We start from the raw sequence: 23,580 nt of genomic DNA, 5'->3' as shown, positions 1-23,580 counted from the left end.
GAAGTCGGGGACTACCTTTATTTGTATAAAATATTTTTATTGCAACAGGATGTTGCAAATCTGAGCACGCTCCCTCCTCCTCTCCTGATTGGACGAAGGATTTTCTCAAGTTCATTCTTGGTTCTGGGCTCAAACCCTGCTTATCTGTCTGTTGCCTTGACTCCCGCCTCAAGGCCATTCTCTCTGGCCTCTACACCTTTTCAAGTTTATCTCCATGGAGAATTGGCTGAGCCGAGTTGCCCTTCTCCCCATGCAAAGGTCTCTTTGCGTTATCTTTTTTTTTATGATTGTAATTAAAACGGTTAATTAAAAAAATATATATTATTTTAACAAGCATACAAAGGTCTCCTGGCACAATTCCACTCCCTTGCCTTTCTAGGGATCTTACTCAGAGGGCTTAGACTTTCCTCTCTCTGTTTTGCATTAACTTTGATCAATCAGATAGAGCTGGAAGGCACCTTGGAGGACATCTAGTCTAACCCCCTGCTTAAGTAAGAGATCCTATGCCATTTCAGGCATTTCTATGCCACCCAACTCCCAAGGGACTCTGGGCAGCTTACAACAGAGAATAAAACAATGCAACAATATCCCATACAAAAGTTAAAAAAAAACATTAAAACATTAAAACGTTAAAACACATACCCTCCAATTGAGGGTATGACATCTCATTTGACATCACAAATGAGGTGCCAGGGCAGCATTTTCAAATTGTGATGAAGGAAGCCATCGGAACCTGATAACGAACTCTCCAGAGATGTCTAGCTTTACTTTCAAACGTTCCTTTGTAACAAGGAGCAAGGTTTTTAAACCCATTAAGCTCCTGTAGATATAAAAATCAGGTGATCCATCCTTAAAGCCCACTTCCAAGTTGGTTCAGTTAATAATAATTTTATTTTTTTTATTTTTTTTATTTTTTTTTATTTTTTTTATTCATTTTATATTTTAAATTACTAACATTACAAACAACATATACAATATTTGTATATTTAATAATAATTTTAGTTAATAATAAAGTTAATAATAATTTTTAAAAAAGCAGCCGAAGAGGGATTAACCAAAAGTTTGCAAAAAGTCTTTGCAGTTGTAGAACGCACTTCTGTTGCTGTTTTGTCTGGCATTTATTTTTCCTGTTTGTCATTCTCCTACTTTTAAGCCTTCCTGTTTCTTAGAGAGTATCCAGAACCAGGAAAAAAAAAGATTGGAAAAGATTTGTAGCTACTTAATGCACATCTGTCTTGAAAAGTTCCAGTTTCTACACTGGCTGAGCCAGAGATCTGATTTGCATCTATAGCCTTGATGAGTCTGCTGTTAGAAATGCTAGAAGTTCCTCCTAGCCAGCTGTTCAAAACTACTTCCTTGTTTAGTTCCTCAATAAATCCACATAATTGATTTGCAGTATTCTAAGACCCAACCCAGTCATCTTCAGAGATTCCATTACAAAATAATACTCACCTGAGAAGAAAAAAACAACAACACGTGTCCTTCAACTAACAATCAACTTTTGATGATTTCACAGCTAAGTTCCTGCGGTTTTCTTGAAATCACACCACAATCCTTAACTAAAAACAATCTTTTCTTTGAGCCAAGTTCAACATATACCCAACTGTGTATTTTCTTGGCAATAATATGGAAGTGGTTGGCCATTGTTCCCCTCCCCGTAAATTTAATCTTTAGCTCTGAGATTGGTCCCACATCCAAGTACTAACTAGTTCAATCCTGCTTAGCTTTTGGGATCAGCTAAGATCCACAAAAATCAAGACGACAATTGGCTCCCTGAGTAGGATTCAAGATCCCACCTGCTCTATCTATTCAGCACCTGTCAGAATTGCCATCATACGCTTGAGCTTCGCATGTGCTGGCTGCCATGAACTATGGAAGGAGGGAGTTGGATGGGCGTGGGGAAGTCTATCTACTCATTGTACCTTCCAGAATACCAACTCAAGGTCAAAACGCTGGGAACAGGAACGCAATAGCTCACCAACCATCTTGTCGTTGAAGAGACAATTCCCAAAACAGTGTATTCAAATATAATTGGACAATAAAGGACAACAAGCAAGGGGAGGAACTAGATAAGGAAAATTAACCAGGAAAGTTTGACGCGCGAATTTCAGTTCCGGCTTTGCTATATTGTAATCCACTTGGCCTTTAGTAAGATATACCTTGTACTCCGAATGGAGTTGAAGGTCTTTCTTGCTTAAGGAACTAAATTGAGGCCAGAGTGACAACTTCTCTGCTGTTTATTGTATTATCCCAGTGGTGAAATCCAATTTTTTTACTACTGGTTCTGTGGGCGTGGCTTGGTGGGCTTGGTGGGCGTGGCAGGGCAAGGATACTGCAAAATTTCCATTCCCTCCCCACTCCAGGGGAAGGATATTGCAAAATCTTCATTCCCATCCCACTCTGGGGCCAGCCAGAAGTGGTATTTGCCGGTTCTTTGAACTGCTCAAAATTTCCACTACCAGTTCTCCGAACTACTCAAAATTTCCACTACCGGTTCTCCAGAACCTGTCAGAACCTGCTGGATTTCACCCCTGGTATTATCACAGTTTGATAGAACTTCCTTTGAATTGAGATCAACTCCTGGTAGGTTGCTCCAGCTTTTTCTTTTTTTTTAAATCAATGCAACTGGTGGTCAGTTTTTCTATTTTCTGTCTTCATCTGTCCCACACTTGTATTTCCTGGTGTTGTGGTTTTCCTTCCAAGCACTGGGGGAAAAAAAAACTAACACAAAGTTTTGAACCTTCAGAAGATCAGCCAAGTGCTGTGCAACAAGGGAATTAACTATCCATGCAATTTTCCCCTTTAATAAATTAAAAACACACGAACACACAAGCACAATGCAAATGCTCCCTTGAGATTTGCTTCAAGGAAAAGCCGCTCAGGAAATTGAGGTTGTGTTCAGGCAATACTTCCCACCCTTTGCTCAAGAATTCTCAATGTTTGGGTTTGTATTACATCATTCATTGGGTTTCATCATGCTGGGTTTGGCTCTAATGATTCCGTGGTTAAATTCCTGCCTTCTTGGCGCATCTCCAATAGTAAACTATTGCTATTCTTTGGAGATTCCAATGATCCCACTCCCTACTAGCGCTGATGATGCTACTTAGTTGGGTGATGAAATGTCTGCAAGAAATCAACCAAGCTCGGAAAACATCCAGGATCCCTCATTTCAATCCCGAACTGCAAATAATTCTCCTCTAGCCATTCTAGTGATGGTGTGATCCTGTTCATCTACCTTATCTATTTTCTTGTTTTGCCCCAGCTACAGACCCCAAAGAACACAACACACACAAAATCTGTACAAAGCTTATTTTACTCAAATAACTCAGTCTTTTTCAACCAAAGGCTGTTAATAAACTTTCTTAACAGCCTACAAGCATTCTAAGATAAGGTAATCACAGTCTTATTGGAGTTGGCGGAAAGCCCAGAAGCAATTTACAGAGAATCCAGACGCGAAGGAGAGTGAACTAAAGTTGTTCCCTACAGCTTGCTGCAATCGGTGTTCCTCTTTAAATAGGCTAAGGGAGTGGCCAATTAGCTCCAAGCCTTACTCTCGAGGAGACCTCCTCCTGAGGAGCCACTCCTGCCTTTTGGCAGCTCTGCGCACCTGTGCATCAAGAAGAGGCTCCTCCTCTTTGTCCTCTTCACTTATGGGAGCTTCTGGAGGTTCAGAAGGCCCTGGCTGAATCCCCGCCTCTGGCACCAACTCTTCTCCAACCTCCTCATTGTCTGAACTCGAGTGCCAGCTGCACAGGCTGCTGGCACAGCACCACACCAGCCTCCTTACTATCAGAATCAGCTACAATCTGCACAGGCCGCTGATGGGCCACAACATTTCTTCCCTTCATCTTGCCAAAGACCAGGTCACCGCACTTATAGTCACACGGCTGGCCGGAGCGAGACATGGCATAGGCAGAGAGGCCAATGCAGCCTCCACTGAGGCCACCCTGGCTAAGCGATCGCAGTGCCTCCGCAGCAACAGGCGTGCCGCAGCCACCTTGCCCGTCTTTGCCTCTGTGCGCTGCGCTTGGAAGGGGCTGCCGCTGCCACTCTCCCTCCCTGCCTGGCTGCACACGTCCGCCTGTCCTCCTGAAGCAACCCCACTGCCATTCACTTTCATTTCATGGCTGGAGAAGGAAGAAAGCAAACACCAGCGCCACAGCACATGCTGGTGCAGAAGCCCCCGGACATCCGCAGCCAGCCTGCCCTCCTGGAGCACCGCTGCCATTCGCTTTCATCAGCCGCAGCAGGCAACGGTGTGCATTTAAGAAGGGGAGCGTCTTGCATGTGCCGCAGCGCCTAACTGGAGATGCCTCCCAGTTCCAGCCCTCCAGGTGCAGGGCAAGATGTCCTTGACTCTCTGAGAAAGGAATGTTATTATGACTATATATCACCCTGGCTCCATATAATCCCCCCTCCCAGTTTCCCACAGTAGGAAATGTGGCAGGCCTGAAGGCCCAATGAAAAAGATGGCTTCTTCCAGGCTCTTCAGTGTCACCATTCAATGTATGTCACGGTTCACATCGGACTATCACAACATTCCAATTTTTTTAAAAAAATAGTGATTTCTACAGTTCTCTCTTGAGTACTCAAAGTTTTACGAAGCCATAAAAACAACTGAACCTTGGGATAATATCTCAGGGTAATATGAAGTGAGGAAAAATGTAACTTTTCCCCCTCCTTGTGACCCACAAAGCCTGAAATACGGGGAAGATAAAGACCAAAGGCGAGGAAAAGTTAGGCCAAACTCACAGAGGTCCACTGAAAAGCGAAACCGGGACAAATGGTACTCCACGTCAAAATTTGCTCCTCTCTTCCCGTGAAAATTTGCTCCTCAATTCCCGTAAGAACTGCACGCCCTTAAAAGTTTCTTTGGCTAGACTTACCTGTCCCACCCTCTGCTATCCTCTGAAATTCAAGGAACTCAAGAGTCAGCCTTTCCCAGGACGAAGGAAGTTCCTGATTAAGGATTGGTCCAGCTTCACCTTTGGTATTTGTAACCTGAGGAACCAATCAGAAGCGTTGAGTCTTTTGTCAATATCACAAGGAAGAGATGAGCCATATTTCCTCTTTTTTTTTTTTTTTTGTATAACAAGCCTCAGGTCAGGGACCAAGAAGTTTCAACATACTTCTGGTGTCCTCACTGTCCCTGATTCCTCCTGTGGAAATATGCAGAACTTCGATCAATCTCATCCTGCTCCGGTACCTCATCTGCTTGTAAATCCTGAGATCTTCATGGAAGTAGATGGCATTGATATGAAGGATTCGACTGTTGGAAGAAATTTCCCTGGTTCCAGGGGGGGTATTTGGGACAACCATGACCTGGATGATGGAGAATCTCCTTAGATCTGATCTGATGGTACTTTTGCTAAAATTTTCCGAGTTTAGGTTGGCCATAATAGTTCAAAAGTGAATAGTTCACTTTCTTTGGGAAACGGTGCAAACAAAGAGGATGACCTCCCCTTGTGATGCCTTCACAATCCAAGAATCTTTAAAAACAACCTAATGCCCACTAAATAGTCATACAGCTAATACAGGGTAGGTGTATGTGAGCTCATTAATTTGATCATTCCATTATTGCTGTGAGTAGCATCTTCAGCTCAAGGTATTGGCACAGAAATGGCTGAGTCACTGCCCTTTAGCTAACCTACCCTGCCCAATGTCTTCATTACATACCGAAGCAATCCCTGAAAAGCCCAATTGATTCGAAGAGGAAATCCTGTATTTCACCACCAAACGGACTCACATTAGACATTTCTTCACCTTCAGCATTCGAGGGGCTGCACGTACGACATCCAGCTCTTTGTAGATCACAAGCTTTGAATGAACAATGGTCCTCTGCGCAAAATTCTAGAGAAGATTGGGAAAATGGACTGACTCAAGATCTTGCTTCCATTGGAACATAACCAAGGTTCCAGTTGGGCCATGACTAGATAGCTAGTAGCTGCCCTTATCTTCAGCCCATCCATGAGCTAAGATGAAATTCTCATCGGCTACATGCCCAATTTGTCAGAGTATGTTCATAGACTGGGATAGACATGGTAACAGGTCAGCCAATGAGGGCTGTTTGGTAACTGAAACATAGTATTTGTTGTATGGGGGCCATAAGAGACAGTTTGGAGCCTGGGCGTGGCTTAACCCTTCTGTATATAAGCTTGAGGGCACTAGCTTCTCTCTCCTCCATTTTGCCTTCTCCATTTTGTGCTGTGTTTGTACTTGTTTTTCCTCTTCTCTACAACGTGGAAAAACCTACAATGGTATTGTATATAAAGACACTAGCTGGACGCCCGTGCTTCGCTACGAAACTATGTGCTCGGGCTTGATAAATTGACACTTACAGCCTGAAACTTAATGTGGAATGTGTAACTCCATAACATCAGAGTGTGTTAATATAATGCAACTGGCAGTTGGAACAGAGCAGGAGGGGGAGTAGAATGTCCCAGCCCACAGCATCCATCGGTATTCATCTGGCTAGCATCCTGTCAGTGTGTGAGAGAGTTGAGGGGTGTTTGGAAACTCAAACAGTATTTGCTGTGTGAGCAAGAAGGAGACAGGAAGGAGGCTGGGTGTGGCTTAGCTCAACTGTTCTGTAGTAAAGCTGCTTGCTGCTGTAAAAGTAAAACTGAAACTGAAACTCCTCTCCTCTGCTTGTGTTTTGCATTTGGAACAGATTTCTTTTCAGGTAGGGAGAGGGAGTAGAACTCCTTAGCATCAGAGAGTGTTAATAATAATATAGGAAATACTAATGCTCTGAGGGTCATTTCGAAAAATTCTTTCTTAGTGAGCACCTAAAAGCCAAGAGGAACATACGTGGCAAATTTCAAGTTTGTAGGCTTTACGTTCTGGAGATTTTGTGATTATGGTGTGAGTGGTTTTCGCTTTTATATATATAGATTTTCTTACGTAGATGAAACCTGCAGAATTATTTGTGTGTTGATTGTGTGTGCTGCAACAAACGCGGACACAATTAAATACCATAAAAGGTAACAAAAAAACAGGGTTGTCCTTGTAATATTATTTTATTGTTTTATTGTTAGGCTTACCCTGTGGCTTTCGTTTAGGAGCTCAAGAGAATAGCCAGAATGTTCAAGAATAAATTGGAGAAATGTTGGAAATGTCATCAGACCCCAGGATCATACTACCATATGTGGTGGACATATGTAGAGACTAAAAGATATTGACTAAAATCCACACATGGTTGGAAAAAATGATAAAGAAACACATTGACTTTAAACCAGAGATATTTTTATTAGGGATTTTACCAGAAATATACAATAAAGAGATAAGATATTTAATTGTGAATGTTTTAACACCGGCTAGAATTGTTTTTGCTAAAAATTGGAAAGGCGAGAAGATACCTGAAGATGAAATTATCAAGAAAATTATGGATTGTGCTGAAATGAGTAAATTGACATTTGAATTTAGGGAACAGGAAGATAAACAATATTACTTAATTTGGGATTTGTTTTATCAATGGCTAGATAACAAAACATGGAGATAAAAAATGAAGTAGAAATATGTAAAGGTAATAATATATAAAGTGATTTTCCTTTTGTTTTTATTCACCTTTCTTTCTGTTCAATAGTGATTAAGTGAATATAAATACAAAATTGTTAAACGAGAGAAACTAATTAATTTGAAAATTGGGATGAGAGACTGAGCACAAAAGAATTCTAACCGATCGACATATTGTTTGTGATTGTATTTGAATGATGGAGATTTTATGGGGGTTTTTTTTGTTTGTTTTTTTATGTTTGATATAAATAAAAAAAAATTTCTTAAAAAAAGAGAGAGCATCAATAGCGCTTCCTCCTCCCATTTCCATTGTCACCACAAAAGTTATTTATTTATTAAATTTTTATACCGCCCCCTCTCCCAAAGGACTCGGGGCAGTGAACAGCCAAAATTAAAAACACACAATACAAACATTAAAATACTATAAAACAAAATTAAATTTATCATTGAGGGGCTAATAAAGACAAAACAGCCAAGTGAATATATATTTGCCAATTCACCCTGCAAAGAAAACAGAAGCTCCTTTGCCGTTGCTACGAGTGTGTAAGACCAAGCCAAGATTAAGTATTATTTTGTGGTTTTCGGGCAGAAGAGGAAACGATCTTCGAAAGTATTTGGCGTGTCTTCAGTATGATTGAGATTAAAACGACAGCACTGTAGGACAACAGGAGAGTCGGGGAAAGCCTCCCTTCCTGCACTTTTAGGGATCCGTTCCGTAGTTCTTGCAACGCCTCGGTGATGGAGAAATGAAACATAAGATAATATTGCTAACTATAGTGATTGATATAGGGTGGGTGGGTAGGGGGTGGACTATGTTTCCACTGCACCACTTTGAGATTCTTTTTAAAAACTGTTGCTTTTGTCTGATATTTCAGTGTCTTTGTTTTCCACTATTTTGCTTTTACAGTGGTGGTAGTCTTGCTTTCCCCTCCAAAAGGGGTGAGGGGAACCCCTTGGAATCAGGAGTCTCCAACCTTGGCAACTTTAAGTCTTCCAGACTTCAACTCCCAGAATTCCTCAGCCAGCTTTGCTTCAACTTCAACTCCCAGGAATTCTGGTAGTTGAAGTCTACAAGTCTTAAAGTTACCAAGGTTGGAGACCCTAAATAGATGAGAGGGAGAGAGAAATTGAGACAGGGGTGCTATTCAGCAGGTTCTGGAGAACTGGTAGCGGAAATTTTGAGTAGTTTGGAGAATTGGTAGCGGAAATTTTGAGTAGTTCGGAGAACCGGTAGCAGAAATTTTGAGTAGTTCGGAGAACCAGCAAATACCACCTCTGGCTGGCCCCAGAGTGGGGAGGGAATGGAGATCTTGCAGTATCCTTACCCTGCCATGCCCACCAAGCCAAGCCACGCCCACAGAACCGGTAGTAAAAAAAATTCAATTCGACCACTGGTGGGGGTGGGGAGGAAGAGTATGTTTCCTCTGCACCACTTTGGAGTTCTTTTAAAAAAAACATTGCTTTTGTCTAAGAAAATATTTAAGGATCTTTGTTTTCCACTATTTTGCTTTTACGGTGGTGGTAGTCTTGCTTTCCCCTCAAAAAGAAAAAAAAAACTTGGCCTCTCTAAATAGATGAGAGGGAGAGGGAGAGAGAGATTGAGATTTAGAGTTCCTCTAAATTCCCTGAAATCTAATAACATTTGGACATTCTGACTGAATCAGAGAAAACCCTTCCCAGATCAGCTACATACAGGGGTAGGCTGCTGGGGGTTCGCAGGGGTTCGGCAGAACCTCTAGCTAAGATTCTGTGCAGTTCGGAGAACACCAAAATCCCACTCCTGGCAGGCCCCGCCCACCCCACTCTGTCCCTCCCAGGAATTCCCATGCGGCCTATTTTGGATGCAGGGAAGTACAGGGCAGGCTCAGAGAGGGCGAAAAATAGGCCTACCAGAAGTTCGGGAAAGCTGGAAGCGGAGCTTGGGGAGGCCATTTTTGCCCTCCCGGAGGCTCAAGGAAAACCTCCGGAGCCCAGGGAGGGAAAAAACGCCCCCACCTCCACGCCGTGGTGCAGGAGGCCAACTAGGCCACGCCCACCCAGCAACCAGGCAGAGAACCCGTTGTTAAAATTTTTGAAGCCCACCCCTCGTTACATACAGTAGTGGCCAAAATTGTGGAAACCTTTTGGGAAAAGTGTATTTTTGAGGTTTGATGGCTAATAACACCACTTTTTGGGGGGGAGTTTCGAGAGAATCCTATTCCACTCCTGGAATGGCCTGGGAAGAGCCCAGACCTTCTTAACCCAATTGAAAATCTATGGAGCCGATTAAAGAAACTGGTTAGTCAGAACTTGCGACCCAGCAATAAAACCCAGTTAATAGAAGCCATCATTCCACCTTGGTTTCACATGATAACAGCTGCAGAACTAAAAGGCTTGGTTCACTTCACGGGAAGACGTTGTAAGTACGTCATTCATGATGAAGGTTACGCAACGAAGTATTAAATGACATGGTGATCATTTTTGTATATCTCGTTTTTTCTATGGTGATAATTTTTGTATATCTCGTTTTTTCTACGTGTTTCCCTTTTCTTCTTAACACTGTAACTGCTATTTTAACAGCAAATCCTTCATAAAAGTTATTGCATAACATTCTTGATTAGATTATCTTTCCCCTGATGTATAATTTTATGGCACTACTCTCCCCCCCAAAAAAAAGGGTTATTAGCTAGTTTTAGAAAATACACTTTTCCCCCAAAAGTTTTACACAATTTTGGCCACTACTGTACATAACCTTGTGCCATGACATGTAAGGAAAAGAAAAGAAGTCAATCTTATCTTTACGAAAGCAATCCAATTTTACTACTCTTACGTTCGTGGAAATTCTGGGTCAATCTGACACTTTAGTCTGGAACAAACAAGTCACTCTCTTTGAAGTGTGCCGTCACCTTTGCCCTTGATGCTTATCTCTAGGAATTATTCTGCAAGATAATGTAAAAATCGAAGTGCATTCAAGGCCGCTCGCATTGCTGGACAGAGAACGGAAAAGAATTTCTGCCGATCCAGAGATATTCCGCAGAGCCCGTCATTTGAAACGACGCCCTTATGGATTTTAGGCAAAATCAAAGTCGTCATTAGACCTTCTTGGCTTCTTGGTCAAGGAATACCTTCCTTTTATTCATAAGGGGGATTGCGATTTCTCATTCTTCTTCTAAGTTGAGTTGTAGACTTGCAAGATGGCCTTGCAAACGAGGAAACTTTTTTTAAACACATGGCATAATATTTGTCTTGATCTGCTTTCCGGCGCTCGTGTAACAAGATGGTGGACCAGGTTGAACCACGATCAGGTAAAGGTAAAGGTTCCCCTCGCACATATGTGCTAATCGTTCCTGACTCTAGGGGGCGGTGCTCATCTCCGTTTCAAAGCCAAAGAGCCAGCGCTGTCCGAAGACATCTCCACGGTCATGTAGCCGGCATGACTCAACGCCAAAGGCGCACGGAAGGCTGTTCCCTTCCCACCAAAGGTGGTCCCTATTTTTCTACTTGCATTTTTTTAATGTGCTTTCGAACTGCTAGGTTGGCAGAAACTGGGAAAGTCACGGGAGCTCACCCCGTTATACACGGCACTAGGGATTTGAACTGCTGAACTGCTGAACTGCCGACCTTTCGATCGACAAGCTTATCATCTTAGCCACTGAGCCACCGTGTCTCCTTTCTCTAGATTAAACATACCCAATTCCTCAACCATTCTTCATATGTGTTAGCCTCCGGTCCCTTAATCATCCTTAAGCATCCAGTTTTCAGCCTCTGCACGTCCCATCTTCGGCCTCCATGCCCCCATTTTCCGCCCGTTCCAGGCGGTGGGGATCGTAATGGGCAGAAAATGGGGCACGTGGAGGCTGAAAACGGAGCACGGAGGCCGAAAATGGGGCACGTGGAGGCAGCAATAGGCAATGGCAATCCCTGCAGCCTGAAACAGCTGATTGTCGGGAGGCCAATCCAACTGACAATCAGCTGCTTGTGCTAATCAAGCTGTGCTGAAGCTGAAACGGGCTGTTTGCTGCAAGAAGACAAATTGCTGGGAGGCAGATGCCAAAGGGTGACGACCTGTGGGTGGGCGGGGCTACATTCAGTGTATAAGACGCACCAAAATTTTCACCCTATTGGGGGGGGGGAAGTGTGTCTTATACTCCAAAAAATATGGCACATGGATTGTGTATATATGTTAACCTCTCTTTGTCATGTTCTCAACATACACTAAATAAATAGCTAGTCTGCCCCTAGGGATAGAGGATTCCCCCCATGGTGAAAGTAATTGACTGTCGGAACTGCCGTAATACGCTTGAGCTTCGCCTTGGCTGCCAGTCTGTCTGTTGTGGTCTATCAGCTGCCGGCCCCTCCAGCAGCAGAATCAGAGGAGGAAGAGGAATGGGAATCGGGGCCACCATCAAGGCAACCTGAGAGCTCCGAGGGGGAAGAGGGAACGGAGCTGGCAGAGAGAGAGAGACAGAGGCAGAGTCTGATTCGCCCGTCAGCCCTCAGATGGAGAGTCAACAGCCCCGAGGTCTGGAGGTGGCTGATGAGGAAGAGGAGGAACAGCTGGGTCCAGTGCCTGATGCACAGAAGGCAGAGGAGAGCAGTGGAAATCTATGGGCCGGTCCTTGGGACGGAAGAGCCACCGCTACTAGCGAAGCCCCACCCTAGCTCTGGGGATAAAAGGCAGGGGGTGGAGATGAATAGGTGTGGCAGACAACTATTCATCTTCCGGCCAGCCGGCTTTGTTAGCCTGCAGTGAGAGAGAAACTTTTTGCCGGGGCTGCTGGCGCTCCTAATTAAAGGAATCTTTTGAATTCACTTCTGAGGGCTTGTCGTGTTTGGGGAACTGGGTCAGAACACTGCCATGAATTATGGAGTGAGGGAGTGGGACAGGAGGGAGGGAGGCTAACTGATTATCGTACCATCCAGAGACACCAGCTCAAGGTCGCCAACCAGCCCGCCGTTGAAGAGACAGTTCCCAATACAATTTATTCAAATGTAATTGGACAATAAGGGACCAGGAGAGGAGAGGAACTGGGCAGGGGAAGTTAAGCGGGAAATTCTGGCTTTACAGCTGCAAGATGGAGGGACCACATCAGCAAGTATGGCAGGCCCAACTGGCAATATTAAACTCAGGACCGACTGGGTTGGAAACAGGCAGAAGAGGACTTCCTCTTGCAGTGGACAATGGCTAGAATCATGATGGCAATGAAACAAAGAAAACAGCCAAGCTCAGGGAGCATCAAGAATTCTACACTACGGGATAGGAATTCACGTTTCAGTATTACCATCTTTACGAGAGCGGAGTCTTTCCATAGATGAGATTCTTATGAAATTTCCCACCCATCCTCCCTCCCAACTCTGCGGACGCTATAAAATACTGAGCTGCGGTAATTTGGCAGCTTGCTGAAATGTATTGTCTTTGATCAGAGGTGGGTTTCACATTTTGTTACCACCCGTTTGCCGCACCCATGCATGCCCGCTCACTTCGCGCACCTTCCGCGCCTGCACCCAGCCTTCCGCGCATGCTCTTTGCTCCTTCCACGCGTGCGCCCGGCCTCAAATAAATAGAGTTTATTTCCGCTACCGCTTCGCTCGAACCGGTCTAATCCGGCTGAATACCACCTCCGGTCTTGATAATGATGATGTTAAGTACAAAGCTATTTCAATTTCGATGTTGTTATGGCCCAATTGTACTTTTTAACATGGGAATTTATGATATTCTGATTGTAATTCTGTATCAAGAACCCTTGTACATTAATTAATCTTGCCCTAAGGGCAAGAGAGAGCCTTTAAAATCCCAGTTCATATTATTATATCATATCATATCATATCATATCATATCATATTATTATTATTATTATCATCATCATCATCATCATCATCATCATCATTATTATTATTATTATTATTATTATTATTATTATTATTGCTTGTTTGCAGTTTCCAGGAGGAATTGTACTGATTTGAGTGATATTAGTTGTGTTCTTGAGGTTAGAAATCAAGCATTCATCATTATTCAACACACACTTGAAATAGCTCTCCCACCTAAATTTGACTCACTGGATTTTTATAGTTGAATGGCACCTTATGCTTCCATGCCTTAATTGGAAATATATATATATATATATATAAACCCTCTCTCTTTCATAATCCTTGACACAATGCTGGAAATTACCAGAAACTGAATGATGAAGCTTCTCCGAAGTTATCTAAAACGACATTCTTTGAGATTACTTGATTTAGCAGCAGGCAAACACTAAAGTTGTAAAAGAACATTTGTTTTGGATTAAAGCACCCGAGAAATTATTCGACGATGGAAGCGTCGGTGAGACAGGGGTGGTGAAACGAAAAGCGCAACCGAAAAGCACAATTACAAAATTAAAACTTCCTTTTTATTTTCCTTTACACTGCGTTTTGAAGATGATGGTGGCCACGGTTAGGAGGTTACTTCCCCGGCCGTCCTCCCGTGTGACGCCGGCAAAACTTGCAAAACGACACATCAATGCGTCCTGTAATGACAAAAGGGTGAGATCTAAAGGAGGTTAACTTCTTTAGAAAAACAAGAGAGACAATGGAGTTTAGAAAACCGCGGGAATATCAAAAGCATAACCATGTTGGCAGGAGTATCTGAAGTAGCGGAATGGACTAGATGACCTATAACAGTGTTGGCGAACCTTTTTGGCACCAAGTGCTGAAACGGGAGCGTGCATGCACGCATATGCCAAAAATCAGAAAAGCAGCTATCCGCTGCACATGTACGTACCGGGAAGATGATATTCTGGTTTCTGGCACACGCATGTGCACCGGCTACCTGGTCTTCCAGTTTTCGGCGTGCACGTGTGCATGAAGATCAGCTGGCCGGTGCGCATGCTGGAAATCGGAAGATTCTCTTCCCGGCGTGCGCATGTGCTCCGGGCAGCTATTCTTCCAGTTTCCAATGCTCCCGTGCATGTGAAGACCAGCTGGCCGGCGCGCTGGAACTCGGAAGAGCAACGGGTGATGGTTCACGTGCCTGGAGAGATGGCTCTGTGTGCCACTTCCACCACATGTGTCATAGGTTCACCATCACGGACCTATAAAGTCCCTTCCAACTCTGTTATTCTGTCTGTCTGAAGACTTGTTTGTTTCCAGTTGTATTATTCAGACAACGGAGCCATAACCCAAGGAACAGAGGTTGGTAGAATGTGAATTTGATAAACCATACAGTTTTTCCAGTATCTTCCATCTTCAGCAGGATCACATTCCCCAGTTCTTGGCTCTAATGTCTAAAACCTTGAAATGAACGTTTCTTTCCATCTTAGAAGTTCTTGACGGCACCTCACCTCCCAGCTCAGCTGAGCCAAGGCCTATTCTCCTTCAGCCGTGTTTGTTGACTGGTTGAGTTCTTCTTGGGATAGGCCGAGAGCCTGAGGGGCTTCCTCCTCTTCCTCTTCCTCAGCTTCTCCATCGTCTTCATCCATTTCAAACACGCGGATGTGCCGTAGGTTCGAACTTAGCTAGGAAGACATGAAGGACGGTTGAATTTCAAAGCCAACTACCTCAGAACTGAACTTTCAGTATTTAGGACAGAGATATTTCATCACCAGCTTGGGTGCCGTCACCCTAAAACTAAAAGCAATTTTGGGTTTTTTTTCTCCCCCAAGGAAGATAACAAGATAAACTGAGGTGAATGAGAGATGGCGTTACAAGAATTTGTCCACTGGATTATTCTATCATTCAAAACCAGTCGAGATTTTTTTTTATTCTCTTTTTTAAAACTCCTTTCTGGGAACAAGCTAATTCCAAGTCTCTTCGTGGATAACGGAAAAGCTTAAAGAATGGTTATTTAGAAACCAGTCTCCTGAATTGTTATCAGTCTAAAAGCTCATGACTTACTGGTGTCTCCCCAAATAACTTTTTCAACCTCAGTTGTTGTTCAGAAACCTTCCAATTTTTACGATGGTTTTTATTTCTCGCGTAGGCGTAGAAATAGAAACCAGCATGAAACAAACAAAAACGAGTAAGCATTCCAAAACCAGAAGCAGAGAAAAGGAGTGAAATATCATATAAAGGAAATAAGATAAACAAATTGGTGGTGGCATAAAAATAAGATGGACATGCCAGTGGTGAAATCTGAACTGGTTTACGGGCGAATAGGTTGTAAAAAAAAAATGCTTTTAAAAGGTTAAAAAAAAGGCTCTGACGATCGCGCAGCTCAGCTGTGATCGTCAAGAGCCTTTCTTTTTTACTTTTAAAAGCAAAAAAGCAAAACCTTCTGCGCGTGCGCAGAGGGTACAAAACACATTACTTCCTGGTTAAAATCAGGAAGTAATGACAATCGGGAGGGTGGGCGGAGCTATCGTGCCACGATCGCTACCGGTTCTCCGAACCACCCGCCACGATCGCTACCGGATCGGGCAATCCGGTCCGAACCGCGAGCATTTCACCCCTGGGACATAGCCTTCCTCCATGGAATACAGACAGTTCTCGAGTTAGAACCTTTCGTTGAATGACTGTTTGAAGTTACAACGGCACTGAAAAAAGTGACTTACGGACGTTTTTCACACTTGTGACCGTTGCAGCATCCCCCGTGATCACATGATCAAAATTGAAAAGCTTTGCAACTGGCATGTACTCGTGACAGTTGCAGCATCCCGGGGTCCCCTTTGGCGACCTCGTGACAAGCAAAGTCGACGGGGAAGATAGATTCACTTAACAACCGGGTTGCTAACTTACTAACCACAGCGATTCCCTTAACAATTGTGCCGAGAAAGGTTGTAAAATGGGGCAAAACTCACTTAACAACCGTCTCGGTTAGCAATGGAAATTTTGAGTTCAACCGCAGTCATTAATAGTCATGGATTCTTCTTCCGCGGCGACCCCTAAAAATGTTAATTCTTCTGAGGTTGATGGAGAAAAATTTAACCTCTTCCTGATGAGTCTAAGACAGTGATGGCTAACCTTTTTGCCATTGCATGCCAGGAAGGGAAGGGGCAGGGGGGTCACGTATGTGCGTGGCCACACCCATAATTCTATGGTCCCCGCCCCGGCGCACGTGCACGCCACCCCCCCCGCTCACCCCACTCCTGGCACGCAATGGCCTGGTAGGCCCGTTTTTCTTTCTCACCTGGCTCCAGGACCTCTCTAGGAGTCTGGGGAGGGCGAAAACAGCCTTCCCCACCACCCCCCGGAGGTCCTCCGGAGGCTGAAAACGGCCCATTTGACAACTTCCAGTCCTACCGGAAGCTGAGCTCATGTGCCCACTGATATGGTGGCACGCGTGCTATACATTCGTCATCACGGATCTAGGATAACTCGGTGTGGCCAACTCACTGCGGGACAAGAGTTATATTAATAGCGAAGAAACAATGGAATAGAATCATTAAAGAAAGGATGCCGGAAGGAGGGACGAAATGAAATGTGAATGACAAAATAAAATAAAAAAAATAATCAGATAAAATAATATAAAATATAAAATAAAAATAAATAAAATAAAAATAAATAAATAAATAAAATAAATAATTTTATTTCTATACCGCCCTTCTCCCGAAGGACTCAGGGCGGTGTACAGCCTATTAAAAACACAAAGACAAACACCAGTTAAAAATAATTAAAATTATTACATAATTTCGGCTCAGATTTAAAACACCCAAAATTTAAAACACCCAATTTAAAAATCATTACATTGATAGCCCGGCTTGGCGGAACAGCAGGGTCTTGAGGGCACAGCGAAATACACGGAGGTCGGAGATCTTACGCATTTCCGGGGGCAGTTCATTCCACAGGGCAGGGGCTCCCACAGAGAAGGCCCTCCCCCTGGGTGTCGCCAGCCGAAATAAAATAAAATAAAATAATAAAATAAAAAATAAAATAAATAAAAAAATAAAATAAAATAAAATATTGTCTTAATTACTTTAAATGCATAAATTGAATTGTTGAATTGGCCCACAGCGAGTTGATCACGGAGGGTTGTCCCACCGCGAACTGGCCGTGACGAGTTGGCCCCACTGAGTTATCCCATTCTGCTCCCTGACGGCCCAACCGTCAAGGAGACAACCCATTTGTATCCTTGAAGAAACAACGACACTCACAACGCAAGACACTTTCCGGATTCCGTTCACTGTGACGTAGTTAGCCTTCATATTCTCCAGCACCCTCCACTGAGTCTCTGGGGTGACGGTACAGGTAGGAATGCTTTCCCGCTGCATGTCTAACCTAACAGCCAGAAGAAAACCAAGTTAGAGGAACGCCTGCGGTTCACCCCTAGTAGCCCTCGACTTGCAACGGTTCGTTTACTGACCGTTCAAAGTTATGTCGCTCAAAAAAGTGACTTATGACCGTTTTTCACACTTACAACCATTGCAGCCTCCCGGTGATCACGTGATCAAAATTTTAGAAGCATGGCAACTGGCATGTACTTATGCCGGTTGCAGCGTCCCGGGGTCACACGATCCCGTTTTGTGACCTTCTGACACTCCAAGTCAACGGGGAAGCCACATTTACTTAACACAACGGGTGACTCAATGTCTGTGGAGATTCTCAGTCATCCAAGTCAGGGTTGTTTTTTTCGGGAGGCAACTGGATTTTCTTGTTTTTCTTTTGAAGACGTTTCGCTTCTCATTCCAAGAAGCTTCTTCCGCTCTGACCGGATGGTGGGGAAGGGAAGGATTGATACTCCTTGCAGACAGCTGGTCATTTGCGTCCTTTTAGAGAGCCGTTGAGGCCACTCGGAAGATTGAAGGAATATACCATATTTTTCGGAGTATAAGACGCACCGGAGTATAAGATGCAGCATAATTTTGGGGGAGGAAAATAGGGGGGGAAAAAAATCTGCCTACCAGGTATATTCACCTGGCTAGCATCCTTAGTCTGGTCAGCTTCAGCACATTAGTTTGCTAGTTATTTATCCCCTGCTTGGGGATAAAAAAAAACAGCTTCTAAAGCACAACGGATCTTTGGAGAGAGAAGCAATGAGAAAAGCAGGCAAACCACGGAGATCGCTTCACTAGCTAGCGCCTCCTTAGGGCTGAAAAAAAGCTTCACAGCTGAGAGTCGGAGGGAGCAGGCAAAGCACGGAAGATCGCTTCACTGAAAAAAAGCTTCTAAAGCACAGCTGAGAGTCGGAGGGAGCAGGCAAAGCACGGAAGATCGCTTCACTGAAAAAAAGCTTCTAAAGCACAGCTGAGAGTCGGAGGGAGCAGGCAAAGCACAGAAGATCGCTTCACTGAAAAAAAGCTTCTAAAGCACAGCTGAGAGTCGGAGGGAGCAGGCAAAGCAGGAGATAGCGACTCGTTAGGGCTGAAAAAAAGCTTCGAAAAAGCTACATTTGGAGTATAAGATGCACCCAAATTTTCAGCCATTTTTAGGAGGGGAAAAAGTATGTCTCATACTCCAAAAAAATACGGTAAATCCTTCCGTTCCCCACCATCCAGTCAGAGCGGAAGAAGCTTCTCGGATGAGAAGCGAAAAGTCTTCAAAGAAAAACCAAGGAAGTCCAGTTGCCTCTTGATTTGGGGAAAGTGGCAGATTGTTCCACAGGAGAGAATAAGAAGATTGGAGTCAGAAGACTGCCTGAGAATATCTCCTGTTTCTCTGCACCTCACATTAAGAGGAGGTTTTCAAGAGATGTTCTCTATTTATTCTATTGGAGATTATTTTATTCATCATGCAATATTTCGCTCCTCTGAAGAACCTGACTCTTGGAGGAGAGAGTTCCTGTTCTGGATAACCTTCCAGATCCCGGTTAAGATGTAGATTTTTTCCAAAAAGGCTCCGAAGCAGTGTTCCTCCATCTTGGCAACTTGAAGATGGGTGGACTTCAACTCCCAGAATTCCCCAGATGGGGAATTCTGGGAGTTGAAGTCCACCCATCTTCAAGCTGCCAACATTGAGAAACAGAGGTCTAGAGACTTATTTTGGTCAGACACTGCTAGGCATTTTATCCCCAATCCCGATTCTTTGTTTTCGTTGTGGATTCTTGCTTTCATTACCTCACTCACATTATACCGTGTTTCCCCGAAAATAAGACCTGGTCTTATTTTCTTTTGGGCTTCAAAATAAGCACCAGGTCTTATTTTTTGGGGGAAGTCTTACCCGCTTACTTTAGGACCACCGCAGTCACACCTCCCATGCCCTGACACCTGTTGAGCTGCTGGCTGACTTCCGTGGCCACTCACGCCAGACTCTACATGACTCGCCATGCGGGTGCTGCCGCTTGCAGCAGGCTGCGTGGTGCGTTGTGCCATTGCGTGTGAGTTGTGGCACTGACGGTGTCCTGCCACGAGCAGCCGCAGAAGAAGTCAAGTAGATGCGTGAAAGGTGTCGGAGTGTGGGAACCCAGTTGTGATGGTCCTAAAGTAAATGGGTGCGGGGTGCATGGGACAGCTCCACCCCCCCCCCACCGTAACTTGATTTTTACGCATGCGCCTCACCCCAGACAGTGGGCAGGGCTTAACTAACGCTTATTTTTGGGGTAGGGTTTATATTAGGTGTAGGCATGAAAATCAAGCTAGGGCTTGTTTTTGGGGTAGGTCATATTTTTGGAGAAACACGGTACTTAAATGTATTTTTTTAATCCCTTGCAGGTAGAAGAGGGATAGAGACCCTTCAAATAAATAAACTTGATAGAGTTTGATAGTACAGTGGTTTAGTGCACCCTGTCATTAACACAGCTGCCTGCAATTTCTGCTGGTTCGAATCTCTCCAAGGCTCAAGGTTGACTCAGCCTTCCATCCTTTCTAAGGTAGGTGAAATGAGGACCCAGTTTGTGAGGGGCAATAAGCTGACTTTGTATAAAATATACAAAAGAATGAAGGCTATTGCTTAACGCATTGTAAGCCGCCCTGAGTCTCCGGAGAAGGGCGGCATATAAATCAAATTTAAAAAAACAAAACAAAAAAAAATGGAGAGTTCAATCTGAAAAGATGAAATTGCATCGACGTTTGGGCTCTCACCTTTGACCAGAATTCCAGTTAAACCCCGTGTCCTGGTTCCCCTCCGTACAGATGGATGACAAAGGTAACTGAGCCAAAATCCGTTCCTTCCCCTCTTGTTCTGAATTTTCCACCAGGATGACTGTTATCGTTTCGTCGTCGTAAAAATGAGCATCCAGACAGCTGTAGGAGCTGGAGACCAAGAAATAAAATCAAGTTTCACCCACAGAAATACAGATGGGGAGATTATCGCAAGGTTTCATAGTAACGGCTAGTGGTGGCATTCAGCTGGTTCGGGCCAATTTGGCTGAATCGGTAGTTAAATTGCTTTTTTAAAAAAATCTTTTTGCCAGATTTTTAAGTTCTTCCATGTCATCTGCACCTTTATTATAACTGTCTGATTTGGCTCTGCAACCCAACAAGACGGACACAGACTTTGGAGGATAATTAGAACTGCAGAAAAAACAATGGCTACCAACCTGCCTTCCATGGAGGACCTGTATACATGAGTCAAAAAGAGGGCTGGGAAAATATCTACAGACCCCTCACATCCTGGACATAAATGGCTTCAACTCTTACCCTCAAAACGACGCTAAAGAGCACTGCACACCAGAACAACTAGACACAAGGACAGATTTTCCCAAATGCCATCACTCTGCTAAACAAATAATTCCCTCAACACTGTCAAACTATTTACTAAGTCTGCACTACTATTAATCTTCTCATCGTTCCCATCACCCATCTCCTCCCACTTATGACTGTAACTTTGCTGCTTGTATCCTTACTATTTATACTGATATTTTTTCCTGATTGCTTATTTGTACCCTATGACTATCATTAAGTGTTGTACCTTATGATTCTTGACGAACGTATCTTTTCTTTTATGTACACCAAGAGCGTATGCACCAAGACAAATTCCTTGTGTGTCCAATCAAACTTGGCCAATAAAGAATTCAATTCTCTTCTCTTCTCTCTCCTCCTCTCCTCTACATTCTATTGCATTCTATTTCATTCCATTCGACTGTATTCTATTCATTATATTCTCTATTCTATTCTATTCTATTCTATTCTATTCTATTCTATTCTATTCTATTCTATTCTATTCTATTCTATTCTATTCTTCATTCCATTATTCCATTCCATTCCATATTTTCTATTCTATTCTATTCTATTCTATTCTATTCTATTCTATTCTATTCTATTCTATTCTATTCTATTCTATTCTATTCTATTCTTCATTCCATTATTCCATTCCATTCCATATTTTCTATTCTATTCTATTCTATTCTATTCTATTCTATTCTATTCTATTCTATTCTATTCTATTCTATTCTATTCTTCATTCCATTATTCCATTCCATTCCATTCCATTCCATTCCATTCCATATTTTCTATTCTATTCTATTCTATTCTATTCTATTCTATTCTATTCTATTCTATTCTATTCTATTCTATTCTATTCTATTCTATTCTTAGAGCTGTGTTAGCCCTTTTTTGAACTGCTGTAACTTAATCAACACACCACAATTGAACATTTTTATAATTCTACGAATCATCGCATTCCTTCGTCGGGTTGTGGAAGGTTTTCACAGACTAACCTTGTTTCATTACTTTCGTTAAGGCTTCTGTTCAGAAAATTTCCAAACTCCACAGCGAGCAGTCCGTTATTCGTGGACCTACAAATATCAGAAAAACATAAAACTGTTTATTAGAATGTGTCTAAAGATGTTTTTTTGGCAGAATTGTGTTGGGGGAAAAAAAAAAAGAAAACGAGACATGCTCAGTTTGCTACGCTACCTTGAAATGTCCGTATGCCTCCGCAGAATGTAGAGTTTGGACATCGAGTTCTCTAACATCGTAAATAGAACATAATGCAAATTGTACGATTTGTCGTGCCACCTGCAAAAACAATTTTGATCCTTTGTTACCAACTAAGCATCTGTTCTGACCCAGCTCCCCAAACACGACAAACCCACTGAAGTGAACTCAAAGATTCCCTTATTAGGAGTGTCGACAGCCCAGGAAAGTTTTTCTCTCATCGCAGGCTAACAAGTCTGTCCGGGTGGGAGATGAATAGTTGTCTGCCACATCTATTCATCTCCGCCCCCTGCCTTTTATCCCCAGAGTTAGGGTGGGGCTTCGCTAGCAGCGGTTGCTCTTCCGTCCCAAGGACCAGCCCATAGATTTCCACTGCTCTCCTTTCCTCTGCCTTCTGTGCATCTGCGCATCAGGCACTGGACCCAGCTGTTCCTCCTCTTCCTCATCAGCCACCTCCAGACCTGGGGGCTGTTGACTCTCCATCTGAGGGCTGACGGACGGCCCAAGCTCCGCCTCCGTCTCTCTCTCTCTGCCAGCTCCATTCTCTCTTCCCTCTCGCAGCTCTCAGGTTGCCTTGATGCTGACCTTGACTCCCACACCTCTTTCTCCTCCTCCGATTCGGCTGCTGGAGGGGCTGGTGGCCAACAGGCCACAACAGCATCATTGATTTAGACTTAGAACTTAGACTCAGAATAACTTTGTTTTCACTTTTAAAGTACACTAATCGTCCTTAAATTAAAATGAAATTTGTGTACAGCTTTCAAAGGGTCTCCGCTTTCAACATACACTACGTAAACATGACAAAATAATAAATAGATAAATATTTATTTCCCACGGGCGAATAGGCGGCAATATAAATCAAATAAATCAAATAAATAAATACATACATACATACATACATACATACATACATAAATACATACAGAATTATGGATATACCCACATGTATTATGAGACACAGAGAAACAACACGGTCTAGTATACGATATATGAACAGACCGAAATAAAGCAAGCATGTACTTACAAAAAGGGCAACTTAAGCAGTTGAGACGTCGAATCCTCACTAAGATAGGAAAGAAAGAAATTAGAAGAGAATCTGGGAGTTTGAATAGGCATATGGTATGTACTAAAGTAAAGTAAAAGGGACGCGGTGGCTCAGTGGCTTAGGCGCTGAGCTTGTCGATCGAAAGGTTGACAGTTCGGCAGTTTGAATCCCTAGTGCCGCATAACGGGGTGAGCTCCCGTTCCTTGTCCCAGCTTCTGCCAACCTAGCAGTTCGAAAGCAGGTAAAAAATGCAAGTAGAAAAATAGGGGCCACCTTTGGTGGGAAGGTAACAGCGTTCCGTGCGCCTTTGGCATT

General features: G+C 43.4%; 1 protein-coding gene across 1 annotated transcript in view; it reads right to left on the bottom strand.

Annotated features, from left to right (window-relative positions):
* Nucleotides 1-13,861: 13,861 nt before the first annotated feature.
* Nucleotides 13,862-23,580, bottom strand: part of ANAPC4 (anaphase promoting complex subunit 4) — a 46,151-nt gene continuing 36,432 nt past the window's right edge. Inside the window, exons 25-31 of the mRNA XM_070949130.1 lie at nucleotides 23,245-23,283; nucleotides 22,200-22,301; nucleotides 22,001-22,078; nucleotides 20,424-20,594; nucleotides 17,562-17,685; nucleotides 14,814-14,987; nucleotides 13,862-14,000 (exon numbers count right to left, since the gene is read on the bottom strand). Coding sequence (XP_070805231.1) covers nucleotides 14,838-14,987; nucleotides 17,562-17,685; nucleotides 20,424-20,594; nucleotides 22,001-22,078; nucleotides 22,200-22,301; nucleotides 23,245-23,283 — 664 coding nt within the window. The 3' untranslated portion in view covers nucleotides 13,862-14,000; nucleotides 14,814-14,837. The remainder of the gene's footprint in view (nucleotides 14,001-14,813; nucleotides 14,988-17,561; nucleotides 17,686-20,423; nucleotides 20,595-22,000; nucleotides 22,079-22,199; nucleotides 22,302-23,244; nucleotides 23,284-23,580) is intronic.

This window comes from Pituophis catenifer, unplaced genomic scaffold (genome assembly GCF_029215685.1).
Source record: "Pituophis catenifer annectens isolate HBS135680 unplaced genomic scaffold, rPitCat1.0.hap2 SCAF_8, whole genome shotgun sequence".
NCBI classification, from domain to species: domain Eukaryota; kingdom Metazoa; phylum Chordata; class Lepidosauria; order Squamata; family Colubridae; genus Pituophis; species Pituophis catenifer.
The sequence above is the reverse complement of the archived record's forward strand: the minus strand, read 5'-3'. Positions and strand labels throughout refer to the sequence as shown.